This window comes from Oncorhynchus nerka, linkage group LG20, assembly GCF_034236695.1.
Source record: "Oncorhynchus nerka isolate Pitt River linkage group LG20, Oner_Uvic_2.0, whole genome shotgun sequence".
Lineage (NCBI taxonomy): Eukaryota > Metazoa > Chordata > Actinopteri > Salmoniformes > Salmonidae > Oncorhynchus > Oncorhynchus nerka.
The window spans coordinates 81,815,141-81,830,853 of NC_088415.1; the positions used below are offsets into that span (position 1 = coordinate 81,815,141).

Consider the following 15,713-nt stretch of genomic DNA (forward strand, 5'->3'; position numbering starts at 1 on the left):
ACAATACTGCAGCCCCATGTAAACATGAGATTAGGGCCGCCTAGCCCAGATGTGAAGTCTATGAGCTCAGTGCTAGTAGTCGAGTTAATCATAATTCCTGTCATTTATCAAAAACAAGTTAAATTGTCCATTACTTAAAATGAGTGAAAAGAAACCTTTATTTTTTTCAAAGATGTTACAAGGATGACATTTCAGTGAGAGTATAACAAATGACCAAATAACTAGATAATCATAATCAAGCAATTTCCAAGAAAAAAGAAACATCACTTCACTCCAAAGTAAAACCCTGCAGAAGCAAATAATGAAAATAAATGATACTAGGATGACACCAGCTATGGGGGGAGAAAGAGGACAAATCTAGAATATTTTGTGTCCTAATTGAAGGTTCTTGGCATTCCAAAACCCCTGTAACCCATGAGACACTCAAGAGTGGTGTTTTGTTTGAACGATATTTGAAGATGAGCAAAGATCAGTTACCATTTGTAGTGGACCAATATTTAATCTACTTGAACTCATTTCATACCCTAACCATTTAGTTGTATTGCAGGAGCAGTTTATTTTCTCTTCAGGAGTTCCCCTTTTGCAACAATAGGCTAATTTCATAAAGATACATGAATGTTTAGTGATGAAACCTGATAATTGAGGTGTACTATCGAACAGCACATGCACAGGTTGTCAAATAGGGAACGCTGTCAGAAATAACACATTTTCTAAATGTATTTGGAGGGATGTGGTTAATGTCTAGAAGATATGGATAGGTACAAACACATTTAGTCAGAATGGGTAACATCTTAAAATGTCTTTCCACAGGTGTTCATAACAGAAAATGTTTAACCACATTAGCATACGACAATGACTTCTGAAAATCATAGCCTAACACGACTCAGCAAAATGACATCAAAATTGTCAGATGACACTATCACACATGGAATGGAGGGTACCGTAATGAATCATGGGGGATGGTTACATACAATTCAGAATTACAGAATGAAAGATTTCAGACCTAAAACTTAACACAGCAGGGAAGTGACAAGTAGGATTATCACAAAATACTACTTTTACACACGAGAACTTTGACCATCAATGATACAAATTACAGTGCCTTCAGAAAGTAATCACACTGCTTGCCTTTTTCCACATTTTGTTGTGTTAGAGCCTGAATCGAAAATATATTAAAATTGAGATTGTGCCACTGGCCTACATACAATTCCCCATAATATCAAAGTGGATTTACTTTTCTTTTTTTTAAAATACAAAATAATAAAAAATGAAAAGCTGAAATGTCTTGAGTAAATAAGTATTCAACCCCTTTTATGGCAAGACTAAATTAAGTTCAGGAGTAAAAATCACTGTGTGCAATAATAGTGTTTATCATCTCTGTACCCCACACATTCAGATCATTGTAAGGGCTCTCAGTCGAGCAGTGAATTTCAAGCACAGATTCAACCATAAAGACCAGGGGAGGTTTTCCAATGCCTCGCAAAGAAGGGCAACTATTGGTAGATGGGTCAAAAAATTAAATAAGCAGAAATAGAATATCCCTTTGAGCATGGTGAAGTTAATAATTACACGCTTTGGATGGTGTATCAATACACCCAGTCACTACAAAGATGCAGGCGACCTTCCGAACTCAGATGCCGGAGAGGAAGGAAACCATTCAGGGATTTCAACGTAAGACCAATGGTGACGTTAAAACAGTTAAGAGTTTAATGGCTGTGAAATCCATCCTCATTTCAACATTGTAGTTACACACAATACTAACCTAAATGACAGTGTTTTTTTATTTTTATACCTGTACAGAATTAAAAATATCACAAAACATGCATCCTGTTTGCAATAAGGCACTAAAGTGTGTTAAAAAAGTGTGTTAAAGAAATTAACTCTGTCCCGAATACAAAGCGTTGTGTTTGGGGCAAATCCAATACAACACATTACTGAGTACCACTCTCCATATGTTCAAGCATGGTGGTGGCTGCATTATGTTATGGGTATGCTTGTCATCAGCAAAGATTAGGGACGTTTTTGGGGGGATAATTTACAATATAGTTAAGAACATGCCAAATCAAAGAGGAAAACCTGGTTCAGTCTTCTTTCCAACAGACACTGGGAGACTAATTCACCTTTCAGCAGGACAATAACCTAAAATACAAGGCCAAATATACACTGGGGTTTGCTTACCAAGATGACATTGAATGTTTGACTTTAAATCAGCTTAACAATCTATGACAATACTTGAAAATGGCTGTCTGTCAAGTTGGTTGTTGATCATTGCTAGAGGTTGAGAATTTTAAAAGTAATGTACAAATATTGTACAATTCAAGTTAGTCCTAAATATTTCTAAAACTAAAAACATTGTATTTGGGACACTAAACATCAACTAAATCTTGTAATGAATAATGTGGAATTTTAGCAAGTTGAGGAGACTAAACTGCTTGGAGTAACCCTGGATTGTAAACTGTCATGGTCAAAACATGTTGATGCCACGGTACCTAAGATGGGGAGAGGTCTGTCTTCTTAACTATCAACAAGGCAGGTCCTACAGACCATAGTTGTGTCTCACCTGGACTACTGTCAAGTCGTGTGGTCAGGTGCCACAAAGAAGGATTTACAATTGTCTCAGAACAGTGCAGCATGGGTGGCCCTTAAATGTACACAGAGAGCTAACAATAATATGCATGTCAATCTCTCATGCAGTTGGAAAGATTGACTAAATCACTATTTGTTTTTGTAAGAAGTATTGACATGCTGAATGCACACCCATGCATATCCCACAAGACATGCAACCAGAGGTCTCTTCACAATCCCAAAATCCAGAACAGACCACAACAGTACTACATAGAGCCATGACTACATGGAACTCTATTCCACATCAGGTAACTGATGCAAGCAGTAGAATCAGATTTTTTAAAAACAGAAGAATACACCTTATGGAACAGTGGGGACTGTACACATGGATGTTGTATTGTAGATATATGGTAATAGAGTAGTGGCCTGAGGGCACACACTTAATGTGTTGTGAAAAGTGTTATGAAATGTTATGTCATATTTTAAATTGTATATTACTGCCTTAATGTTTCTGGACCCCAGGAAGAATAGCCTCTCCCTTGGCAGGAACTGATGGGGATCCTAAATAAATACAATAGAAATACAACAAAATGGAATAAGAGGTATGAATACTTTCTGAAGGCACTGTGCATCAATGATTCTCCATGTGACAGGTAGGTCTACTACATGTTTGAAGATTTATGTATTGGTAGTTATAAAATTAAAAAGACATTCAAAAGGGGAAAGTAAAATTTCAACTTCAACCGGAAAAAAAGGGTTCTCACAATCTACCAAATACATTTTTTCTTTTCCAACGGGGTGGGTGTGGGTGTGTGGTAGGCTTGAAAACACAACCCTAGGCAACACAGTGACTAGGGTCTGGTTTAAAGTATGGACTCTTACAAACGTTAGTTTAGAATCGCAACGTTCTGGCATGTCTGCCTCATTGTTTGTTGGGAGTCCCTTTAAAATATTTATTTTCCCTTACACTACATTACCAAATGTATGTGGACACCTGCTCATCATTCCAAAATCATGGGCATTAATATAGAGTTGGTCCCCCCTTTGCTGCTATAACAGCCTACTCTCTTCTGGAAAGGTTTCCTTGGAACATTACTGCGGGCGGGGACTTGCTTCCATTCAGCCACAATAGCATAGTGAGGTCCGGCACTGATGTTGGGCATTTAGGCCTGGCTCGCAGTCGGCGTTCCAATTCATCCCAAAGGTGTTCGATGGGGTTGAGGTCAGGCCTCTGTGCAGGCCAGTCAAGTTCTTCCACACTGATCGACAAACTATTTCTGAATGGACCTCACTTTGTGCACGGGGGAATTGTCATGCTGTTGCCACGAAGTTGGAAGTCCAGAATCATCTAGAATGTCATTGTATGCCTTAACATTAAGATTTCCCTTCACTGGAACTAAGGGGCCTAGTTGAAACCATGAAAAACAGCCCAACCATTATTTTTCCTCTACCAAACTTTACGGTTGGCACTATGCATTGGGGCAGGTAGCTTTCTCCTGGCATTCGCCAAACCCAGATTCTTCCGTCGGACTGCCAGATGGTGATTCATCATTCCAGAGAACGCATTTCCACTACTCCAGAGTCCAATGACGGCAAGCTTTACACCACTCCGGCCAACGCTTGGCATTGCGCATGGTGATCTTAGGCTTGTGAGCGGTTGCTCGGCCATGGAAACCCATTTCATTAAGCTCCAGACGAACAGTTCTTGCGCTGATGTTGCTTCCAGGGGTAGTTTAGAACTATGTGTTGCAACCGAGGACAGACTAATTTTACAAGCTACGCCCTTCAGCACTCAGCGGTCCCGTTCTATGAGCTTGTGTGGCCTACCACTTTGCGGCTGAGCCGTTGTTGCTCCTAGACGTTTCCACTTCACAACAGCATTTACAATTGACTGGGGAAGCTCTAGCAGGGCAGGAATTTGACAAACTGACTTGTTGGAAAGGTGGCATCCTATGACAGTGCCACATTGAAAGTCACTTAGCATTTCAGTAAGGTCATTCTATTGTCAATGTTTGTCTATGGAGATTGCATGGCTGTGTACTCGATTGTATATACCCATCAGTAACAGATGGGTCTGAAATAGCCGAATCCACTCATTTGAATCGGTGCCCACATACTGCTGGAAATATAGTGTAGGTAGTGACAGTTCCTCTATGCTAAAAGAGTCCATCATTGGGGGCGTTCCTGTGCCCAGGCGTTGATGGCATTTAAAGTATCAGCTAACCACATATGTCATAGCAATCTGTCAGTTAATGACATAGTTGATGACAGGGCACGCAACCACTGATTGATACGTGCAATGTCTGACCAGGGGAACACGAGCATTGAAACCAGACCCTAGTCATGTTCCCCTGCTCAGACATTGCATGCATCAACCATTGGTTGCATGGCACGTCCTCGACTATGTCGTCAGGGACCAGATTGCTATCTATCTATATATATCTATAACGATCTGGCCTGCATCAGCAAAGGAACGCACCCACTGGTTTGCCTAGAGTCAGGTTTGAGACTAGATCTGTGGTGGGGGCTACACAAATCTACACCATAACCTTTCATGGGCACTAAATATAAAAGTACCTACTGTGTCTACAACACCAATATACAAATATTTGTTCTCATCCTCTGCCACAGTCAACAAACTCATCAAGGTATGGTCAGAAATTATATATTTATATTTTTAAGTGAGTTCATAACCTTCATTCAGTTATGACAGCCAGTACTGAATACCTACAATTAGCAGTTGCCAGAGGCTTCTAACCTTCCTCAGTAGTCAGGTCCAGACTTCCACTTGTGAATACTGCGGAGTCTTATCCCAGTAGTATTCACACACTTCATTACTATAACCTCTCTGAACAGAAATTCTTGTTCCCTTGCAACACCTCTTATGAATTGTTGACCAACAAAGTAAAACATGATTTAATACATAATTTCATGTTTAAACTTGGGTCTCTAGGGATAACTTCTCTGCTTAATGTGGATTAATGAATTAGCCATGTAGCCATGCAAATGATATGTGCATTCTACAAGTGCTTTCTTTGTGGCATTTCATGTCTGTGAAGCTGTGACTAATTTTAAAGTAATAATTTGGAGGTAATTTTAAAGAGCAAGTGATGCCTGCTTTTTCGATTACAATAAGTTGGTTATGGTATTCTTTTTACTCTCCTTTTTGTACTACAGATAGACTTAAGAAAAAAACAAAAACCTGTCTCGCAAACTACAGATCTTTCAAGTCCACCACTTCAGATCTCGAGACAATAATGTTTCCTTTAATTGTTTCAAGAGCCATTCCACCACTTATCCTTCAGAAAGACCAGAGCGGAAAGCCAGTGAAATTCACCAGCTTTCAAAACCTCTGCAACAACAGACCTCATGTAGAAAACTTTCCAACTCAAAGTTGAAAAAGATGAATGGTCAGTATTCTTCCGACTCCTGCACCATTTGATTCCGTTTGAGACGTTCAACAAGACCATTCTTGGTCTGCCCAAAACCTCTCGCCTCTCGCTCAAACATGTTCAAATGCAGAGCATGAGCACGGATCAACTTTGAGGTTAGAAATTTTCCCAAATCGACTGACTGCTTCAAGAGTTTCGTCCCCTTTTTCCCCTCTAGCTGGCAGGAGACGGTTTTGTAGAGTGAGGTTGGAGGGTTGTGTGAGAACTCTTCTCAGTCTCTCTGCTCCGAGAACAATGTCCTCAGCCAACTAACTTGTGGTCCCTGGGGGAGAAGAGGTGGTGGTAGGGATGTGACTCCTGTGACCCCATTGAGGATCCATGACCTTTCACCCCTCGACTCATAATCAAAGGGCTTGTCGCTCCGACGCTGCTACCCCAACGTATGCTGCTTCTCCTTTTCTCCGTGTGCGAGCAGCGCCTTCTCTCTCCCTCCTCCTCGCTCTTGTCTTGTCCAGCTCTACCCCCATTTTGCTCTCACTCTTGTGATTGGTTGGTTTCTCTCGGTCTCTCTCCTGTTGCTTTCACACAGTGGTGCTTCAGTTGTAGCAGTGGAAAACGGGTATCCATATGTTCTTTTTTTGATATTACCCAGATTAAAATGGCGACGAACTAAGCTCAGCACAGGCCTAGCTCCTTTTCCCACAACCTAAGAGTCAAATAAAACAAAGATTACTTTTATACCTTGACAAAGACGAGATATAAAACAGCTTCTGGTATCCTATTTACTCCACCTGATATTACTACAGCAAGAGTTGGCTTAGCTCATAGAATATAGAGCAAAAAGTTCCAATGTAGTCTCTTACACTCTAGTACTGGGACAGTCCAGTCACACCATGTTGATAAGCTCTTTCCCCTTGGTAGGTGGAGTCTTGGGAGAGGGCCACGTCAATCTGGGACTTGAACTCATCGCCAAGGTAGCTGTCCTGTAAGAAAAACAACAAAGGAGAAGCTTTTAGCCTGCATGTACAGGTCTGTCAGAGCAAGAACGTCTGCTATGAGAAACAAATGTAAACGTTCTTCTGCTTTACCTGAGAGAGTTCAGGCTGGGAGAGGCCAGGCTGGCTCATCTGGGAAGGCTGGCTCATGGTGATGTAGCCCTGTGTGAGGGGTCCCTGGGAGAAGGGCTGGGAGCCCAGGTCCTGGCTGGCCTGGCTGCCACTCATGAGCCCGCTGCCCCCGCCGTGGTTCCCCATGCCACGGCTCCGCTGGCGCCCACCTCGCACCCCTCCGCCGCCCGCCTTACCCTTCATACCTCCACCACGGCCTGCTGGCGGGCAGTGGACCTGGCCCAGGTAGCCTGGCGGCGGCATGGGGGGCATGACCAGGTTGAAGGGAATGTTCATGGAGGCCATGGGGCCCGGACCAATCATGCCGATCTGGTCGTGGGTCTGGAAGTACATGTTGGATGAACGTCCTAGAAGAAAAGAAAACATATTGAACAACGGCAAAACAGGTAAAGAGACACAAGTTTACAGTTTGACAAAGTCTCTCACCAGTGCTGCTGCGGTCATACACAGATCCAGGAATAAGAGCCTCCCTTGCATCATACATGGCTGTGCTCATGAAACGGCCCCCCTGAAGAACCCACACATGAAACAAACATTTCAGTAAGTCTAACACACACACACAGTAGCCTATGCACATATTTTTTATAATGGTCTACTGGCAAAGTAATATCATGAAAGTAAACACCACGCACTACATAAAGTTGTACATAATCCAACACACGTGGATTTAGGGGGAGGACGACTCACAGGGTTGATGGCGTTGACCAGTTTGCGGGGCTTGCTGAACTGCATGAGGCTCTCCCTCAGGTTGTTGAGGGGTCCCTCCACCAGAACCTTCTGCTCCTTATAGTAGTTGAGCAGGTGGTTCCACAGAGGCTGCTTGGACAGGGCCTTGGGGTTGCCCACGATGATAACCCCATACCTATACACACACACAAATAGGACATAGCTCCTTTCAAACACTTCCTTCACAGATATAGAAAATAATATGATGGAAATCATTTCTCTTTGCAGTGTGACAGTTTTTCAGCCCGAGTAATGACATTTTGCTCTGAGGATTTAGAAATTGTTGACATAATCCCAAATACTAAATATTAAAATAGTCTTGCAAAACTTGAAAGACAGGATAATGCTACGAGTTTCTTGTTATCTGTTGACCATCAGGAGACTGATGGTCCATGAGAATGGTCCATGTGTTGTTTACCTGGCTCTGGTGAGAGCCACGTTGAGACGGCGTGGGTCGTTGAGGAAGCCAATGCCCTGGTGCTCGTTGGCTCTGACACAGGACAGGATGATGAAGTCCTTCTCTCTGCCCTGGAACGCATCAACGCTGGCTATCTCCACCTCCTGAGGACAGCCAAGAGACAGGAAAGCAATTAGATAAGCTAACATAGACGCACCATTCCACCATCCATTTGAATGTTTTAAGTGAAGGCCAAACTGGATGAATGATTCCATGAGCACATTACTAAACCAATGTAAACTGATTTATTTAGATTTATGCACTCCCATTTCAAGCTATAACTATATTTCAAACCTGCTACATTATAGTGAGAATATGACTGACAGACTGGAGTGCTGCAGCGGACAAGATTGGTCACATATTGTAGAGCCAAGCCTGTGTTTTGTACCTGGTAGAGCTTGGTGTGGAGGGAGCCACTGAACTGCATGTACTGCACCAGGTAGGACCTCTGGCCCTCGTAGGGGGTGATGATGCCTATCTGGTCAGGCTTGGCCCCAGCCTTTAGCAGCCTGGTGGTGATCTTCTCCACGTTGGAAGCCTCAGTTCTGTACAGCGGGAGAGAGTGAAGAAAACCTTATTCACAAAACATACCCTTTTTATGACTGGAGTCATAAATGGTCAGTGTACGAAAGCACTGGAATGACAAATGCTTCAGTTTGTCAAATACCTGTTAAGATAGGAGGTTCCAGAGCTTGCAATTTCTTCCTGGCCCAGGGTCACGTAGAAGAACATGGGCTTGTCTGGTTGTGGCCACTGGAAGTCAAAGCCTTTCTTGATGCGGTCAGCTGTGTAAGTCAAATAAAAATGGGTCAAGAAAAGGAGTTAATAAAATGTACATTTAGGTGAATCCAGATTTAAGTGTAAATTAAGCCAATGTCGTGTATTACCTTTTTATATGGGTGTTTTACATCTGGTGCAAGCTGAGTAAATATGGCTGTTATGAGGCAATTCATGATTGTTCTGTTTTCTTGTTCCTTAGAGACATGATCTAAACTACCCAACCAGTTTGTAGACAACAGGGAGCCCATTCCCCTCTTGCTGGACAAGCACATCAGGAGGACAAGCTAACCCTCACCTGTATTTACAAGAATTCTATAGACGGGATGGCTGACAATGTCCAAAAACGTGCGCGTAGGCAGTGTTGCGATTTTGAACGGTTAGATAGCTTGCCATGTGAGAAATCATAGTTGGCCCGTGTCAGCTCGTTGTATCCTGTTATCGATACCATGTCTTGACTCATGTCATGTCTATGCTAGTATGGTTCACTAGTTAGCTAACCAGCAACTGTAACAATGTATTTGAGAGACAAGTGCTCATTGTGCAAATGCATTTATGTTTTCAATAAACATTTGGAGACTAAATATAGTTTACAACAGTCTATGCCAACCCAGTCTGTTCTGCGCCATAGTTGCACACGCCTCGGTTTTGTTGCTAAACAACCAACCCGTGTACACACTGGCCCAGTTCCATTCCTCACAAACTTACCTGCGGTGACTCCGTTCTGCAGGGAGCCCTCGTAGAAGATGTTGGAGGGGAAAGCGCTGAGGGCCGGGTGCATACGGTACTGCACCTGCAGACGGATGGGCCTAATGCCCAGCACCACAAGACGCTCAAACAGGGACTGGGACAGGCCCGCCTTGGCAGCCTTCTTACACATCACTACTGGACCCAGCTGGCAGTGGTCTCCCACCAGGATCAGCTAGAGAGAAACAGAGAGAAATCATAGATTTAGTACAAATAGAAAGGCTATTCCAATTCAAATCCATTGTTGTGTGGTGTAGGAACTAGTATTGGGCATAGCATTTGCATGTGTTTATTTCCTATATTGTAATTACTTTGCCACCATGACCTATTTATTGCCTTACCTCTCTTATCCTACCTCATTTGCACATGCTCTATATAGATTTTCCTACTGTATGTTTGTTTATTCCATGTGTAACTCTGTGTTGTATGTGTCAAACTGCTTTGCTTTATCTTGGCCAGGTCGCAGTTGCAAATGAGAACTTGTTCTCAACTAGCCTACCTGGTTAAATAAAGGTGAAATAAAAAAAATATCACAACTCAGAGAAAGTAGTGCCCGTCTCAGTGTCAAATTCAACCAAGCACAAACATCCGGAGAAAGGTGATAAATGTAACTGCACTGGGACCTGTCATGGAGATAACTAACTGGACATAATTTATCGTAGAGATTACCCTGAGACATACCTGCTTGGCCCCCAGTATGACAGGCACCATACACTCTGGCTCAGTGGCCTGGGTGCTCTCATCAATGAGGATGGAGCGGAACTGCATCTTGGCCAGGCGGGGGTCTCCTGCCCCCACACAGGTACAGCAGATCACATCAGCATTCTGTGGAGCAGAGATGGGAGACGTGGGTCAGTGATAATCAACCTCAGGGAGTAGTGGAATTATGCCATTTTAGGACTTTGTTTTAAGGGAGTGTGTGGAAAAGGAGCAGGTGTTACCATAAGTAGTTCCCTCTCGGCGGTGCGCTTCAGGGCCCTGTAGCGCTTCTCGTCTGAGGAGGACAGCTCCCCAGTCTCGTCCTTCAGCTGCTGGAGCTTCTGAAGCTCTGGTATACTGCATACAGATACAACAAAAATACAAACTGAGAAACCAGTACTCTTTAGTGTGGAGAATCCCCGAGCTGACAAGGTTCTGTCGTTCTGCCCCTGAACAAGGCAGTTAACCCACTGTTCCTCGGTAGGCTGTCATTGTAAATAAGAATTTGTTCTTAACTGACTTGCCTAGTCAAATAAAATAAAATAAAAGTGGAATCGATCCTTTGTCTCCTGAGTTAGCAGGACACCTGATAAGATGAAGACACCATATTCCTCTCTCGATAGCAGTCCCAGGTTACCTGTCCATGTTGCGGATCTGGTTGTGCAGAGCCAGGAAGGACACAGGGGAGTCGATGGCCTCTCTGCTCTTGGCAGACAGCCTCACCACCTTCAGACCTGACATGTGGATCTTCTCAGTCAGCTGGTCCACCGCAATGTTACTGGGAGCACACACCAGCACAGGCCTGAGGACACACACAACTGGTGTTAGGGATGGACAAGAGCGCTTATAAAAATTTAGAAAAAATATATATTTTGCAATGATGATCTCTGCCAAGACTAGATAGACTATAAGAGTAGTTACTCTTATAGTGAAAGTTATTTACTTATAAGTACTGTATATGGTTAAGTACTGTATATATTAAGTGAACACATCTTACCCGTTGCCCTGTCTGGCCAGGTGGTACACTACAGTGGCAGAGGTGACAGTTTTCCCAGTGCCAGGGGGCCCCTGGATGAGACTGAGAGGACGCTGCAGCACAGTCTTCACAGCATATACCTATGTGATGACATTTTAAAATGCCAAACTGTCAGCAAATATCGTTTTAGAAGGGATAACTCAAATCTACTCATAACTTCTGCATATCGTAACACCCACCTGTGAGTGGTTGAGGTCAGGCAGGCCCTGGGCGGTGAAGCGTTTGGGCAGCTGACACTTGATGACCACATCCTCCACCTCGTGACCCAGCAGCTTGTGGTAGATGTACCCGGACACAGAGGTCTCGTCCACGGCAAAGGTCTTCAGGGCACTTTGCATCCTGGAGGAAAGTTTGAAACCGTGTGTAATATTAAGTCCATTGCCAAAAGCAAGCCTAGCTCAATCCATTTGTTGCGTTTCATATGGATTGGTGTCAGGAGGTTCCTACCGGTCAAAGGAGGTGGACTTCCACACAAAGTCAACCTGGAAGTTGTGTGGTACTTCCACGGGGGCCCCAGCACTGCTCCTCAGCTCGATGGCTATCTCATCGCCATAGTCTATTGTCACAGGATTAAGGACTACACGCCACATAACACCTATTCCTTCCAGAGACTAATGCTATCAATGTGGTCAGAGAGACAATCATTCCCAAACTAATTTTTGAATTTGAATCAAATGAGTAACGAAGAGTCAAGGGTAACATAATGATTTTTAACAAAGGATACTGTCTGGGACTTTGATGACATGTCCAATGCCCTTCCAGAGTGGGGAAAGGTCTCCCTTGTACCTCAGGCAAATCTCATCTCCCTGCATCAGGCGCATGTCTTCACAAATACAGTGAAAAGTAGAAAAAGGACAGCAAGGACAAGGGAATTGGCTGATGAAAAGCACAATTTAGAATCCATAGACTTTAGGACATTAGTCATACAAACATAGAATCGTACACACACACACACACATACAGACATACAGACTCAAGACTAGAAGACACTCCGGCATGCTCATCAGTGAGAACGTGAGGGAGGTCGTGGCCGGAATGGAATGGACATGGAACACTCGTGAACACTGACGTTGATGAACAAAAAATGAATTACCACCTGAGTCCGTCTTGGGAAGGCTGAAATAAGCAATCCGCTTTTTATTGAGTCCCAAGTCCCACCTGACAGTAATATTGTCTTGGGTCTGGGAAACAAACAGACGAGACGGCAATTAATTAACCATCTAAAACCAAACGGTCTTTACCGTGACATCCAAAAGCAGGAGGAGCTAGCCTGAAAACTCCAGCAGAAATCAGTAAAACTGACCTGGGACTCTTTGAGTTTCTTATCGTAGTCAGCCTCCAGTTTGACCAGGGGGCCAAAGATGTTCTGGTACTGGTAGGCATCCTCGTAGCGCAGCAACACGTGCTGAGGCTCCTCGTCCACGCCGGGCTTCTCCAGGTCCTCCAGAGTGGCTGTGGGGTTTTCCTGAAGACACCCAGTCAAACAACAGCCACAGATAAAGAGCGCTGCTTACTTTATTTGAGAAATAAAATTCACAATAGAAGCCAGTAGCTCTCCATGACCAAAGTAAAAGGCCACTGGCCTACAGTAAACCACTGGGTTAACTCTCGCTAAATTTACATTTATGTAATTTAGCTGACCCTCTTATCCACAGCCACTTACAGTAGTGAGTGCATATATTTTCATATTTTTCGGTACTGGTCCCCCGTGGGAATCGAACCTACAGCCCTGGCGTTGCTAGCACCATGCTCTATCAACTGAGCCACACAGGACCATAAGGTAGTTTATGAACCTTCCAGAGCTCCTCAAGCTTGTTTATCTGCTGGGCGGTGATCTGGCGGGCCCGCAGCTGCTCCTGCTCAGAGGGGATCTTAACCAGCCAGGACAGGAAGCAGCGGTCCTGGATCAGCGGCTGCCACTGGGAGCTGTCCCAGTTGATGTCTTTCAGACTGCTCTGACTGGCACATGGCTGCCTGTATTACCAAAAACAAACAATACGTCCATCAATGCACTCCACTACAAAATCACTTTGATTCAATGATAAGAGCTATTGGATTATGGATCCAAAAAGAGCCAAGAACATTTAGAAAAATAGGACATCTGATCATTGTGAAACAGAATGGTGCAAAAATGGTTAGTAAACACCATAGACCGGCTTTACCTGCAAAGCAGTACCACCACAGAGTCTGCCTTGGCAGGGATGAACCCCAGGAGGAAGACGTTGCGACAGCCACAGTTGTAGCACTCCAGCACCGTCTCCCCCAAAGGACCATCCTTGTGCAGAGTCACCTCCTTGGACTTGGCTCTGACCAGGTGGTTCACAATGTGGCTGAGAGAGGAAAATATGAACAGATTTAGCAACATTTCTGATAGACATTTATAAAATGTCCTTTGGGACTCATGTGCCTCACATTCTACTTTGTGTGTGTGTATAGTCTTCCACATAGACGCCAACTACATTTAGCTAAGTTGGTTGTTCTTTGGAGCTTACCTGCCAGATGTATTGCCACGTCCATTGCAAAACCACTTCTTGCTGGTGTTGCAATACACCACACAAGCAGGATCGTGAATGCCACAGTAACTTGGGAAAGCAAAACAAGGATAATGTCACAACCGTAAAAACTTTACAGGGAGGAAAACAAATATTTATTATGAACTCTGCAAGACAGCATCAAAAGATCAATCAAAAGATATTTCTTAACATTACCTGCATGCATGGACTGGGAGGTCTTTAGTATAATAGCTGTCTTCCTCGTCTTCTTCAAAGTTCAACTCTGCAAGAAGTTGACTTGCTTTCACAACAGGGTCATCCCCATTCTGCTGTACTCCATCAGGCCCATTCACCTGGAGAAAACATGGACATTTCATTTCAATAGCGGCTGGCAAAATAATGTAAATAACCTGGAATTGGACACCACCACAGATAACGTTTTAACTACAAGTGCAACAGACAGTTAGTAAACTAACGTTAACGTTAGTTAGCTATTAAATGCACTTGTAGCAAGCTCACAGCGGTTAGCTAGCATGCCTGCTATGTAACGCGGGCAGATAATGCATTTAGGAATGCTACACTCAGTGCCATGGCGTTATCAAGAAAATGACAGGCTGCTTGACAATCTTGGTGTCCATCCCACAACGCGTACAAGCAAATTAGCTAATACTAGCATGCTAAATTATATGTAAACATGCTGGCTAAGTTAACTGGTTAGCCAGCTACGTGGCCTCTGAGACAGATGCATGTGTTTTCTTTGTAACTATACAGCTAGCTACCAGCGTGCTAGCTGTGCTAATATAGTTAGCACACTGGCTAGCTATCTCCAAGGTTCCGTATGTACAATACCCTTTAGCTTGTTAGCGAGTTTTTATTTGCTAGTTTGAAACCATACAGGCAACAAAAATTAGACGAACCTGATTTTCCAACTGACTCTGCGTTTGGCCTGTTTGAGTCTGGCTCGGCAGGGTAAAATCCGTGAACTCATACTCAGAACCCTGGGTATCTGCTCCAAGCAACTCCGCTTCCTCAGTGTCCAGGAACGTGAGAGTCTGCGAGCTCGGCCCGTACGCCTCAACACTCATTTTCTCCACCAACAGTGATATTTCAGAATGATATTTTAAATTCAATCGCTAACTAAACAAAGTGTAGATATCCCTGCCAAAATTAAACTTAAACAAATATCGAAATACCTAAGCACATGAATAAACTGAGAACACACCGTCTCGTGAGCCTCAACTCCCACTCGAAGTAATGACGTAACACCTTGCACACAGCACAAAATGCAAAGAGCACATAAAAGGTCGTCAAATTTGACAAAAGCTGGATCCCTTCTAGCCATAACCACATTCAAAGTGTCCATGGCATAACGTTTACACAAAAGGGGAATATTTTTCACAATCCTTGATTAGGCCTAGAGTCAGAATGTGTTTATCATGTACAGTAATTTAGAAGATGCTGTTATCCAGAGCAACTTACAGGAGCAGTTACTGTAGGGTTGAATGCCTTGCTCAAGGGGCACACTGACAGATTGTTTTAACCTAGTCAGCTGAGGGAATCAAACCAGCAACCTTTTGGTTAATAACACAACACTCTTAACCGCTTATCCTTTCCTGGTAATATTATGTAAGTAAGATGACATTCATTCAAATTCTTTCCAATTGCAATAGATGTACATGATGAATTCATAGGAAG

The 15,713-nt window shown here is 43.5% G+C and overlaps 1 protein-coding gene across 1 annotated transcript; it reads right to left on the minus strand.

Moving 5' to 3' along the window:
* Positions 1-140: 140 nt before the first annotated feature.
* LOC115103240 (regulator of nonsense transcripts 1-like) lies at positions 141-15,278 on the minus strand. The gene is made up of 23 exons (XM_029624049.2): positions 14,936-15,278; positions 14,235-14,371; positions 14,019-14,108; positions 13,689-13,856; positions 13,320-13,500; positions 12,830-12,991; positions 12,620-12,707; positions 12,251-12,349; positions 11,974-12,082; positions 11,706-11,865; positions 11,488-11,606; positions 11,128-11,292; positions 10,733-10,847; positions 10,473-10,616; positions 9,753-9,966; positions 8,935-9,052; positions 8,656-8,812; positions 8,229-8,371; positions 7,772-7,946; positions 7,511-7,592; positions 7,046-7,431; positions 6,821-6,940; positions 141-6,663 (listed from the first exon to the last, which is right to left on the minus strand). The coding sequence occupies exons 1-22, from the start codon at positions 15,101-15,103 to the stop codon at positions 6,824-6,826; spliced, it is 3,297 nt and encodes a 1,098-aa protein (XP_029479909.1). The 5' UTR covers positions 15,104-15,278; the 3' UTR covers positions 141-6,663; positions 6,821-6,823.
* Positions 15,279-15,713: the final 435 nt, after the last annotated feature.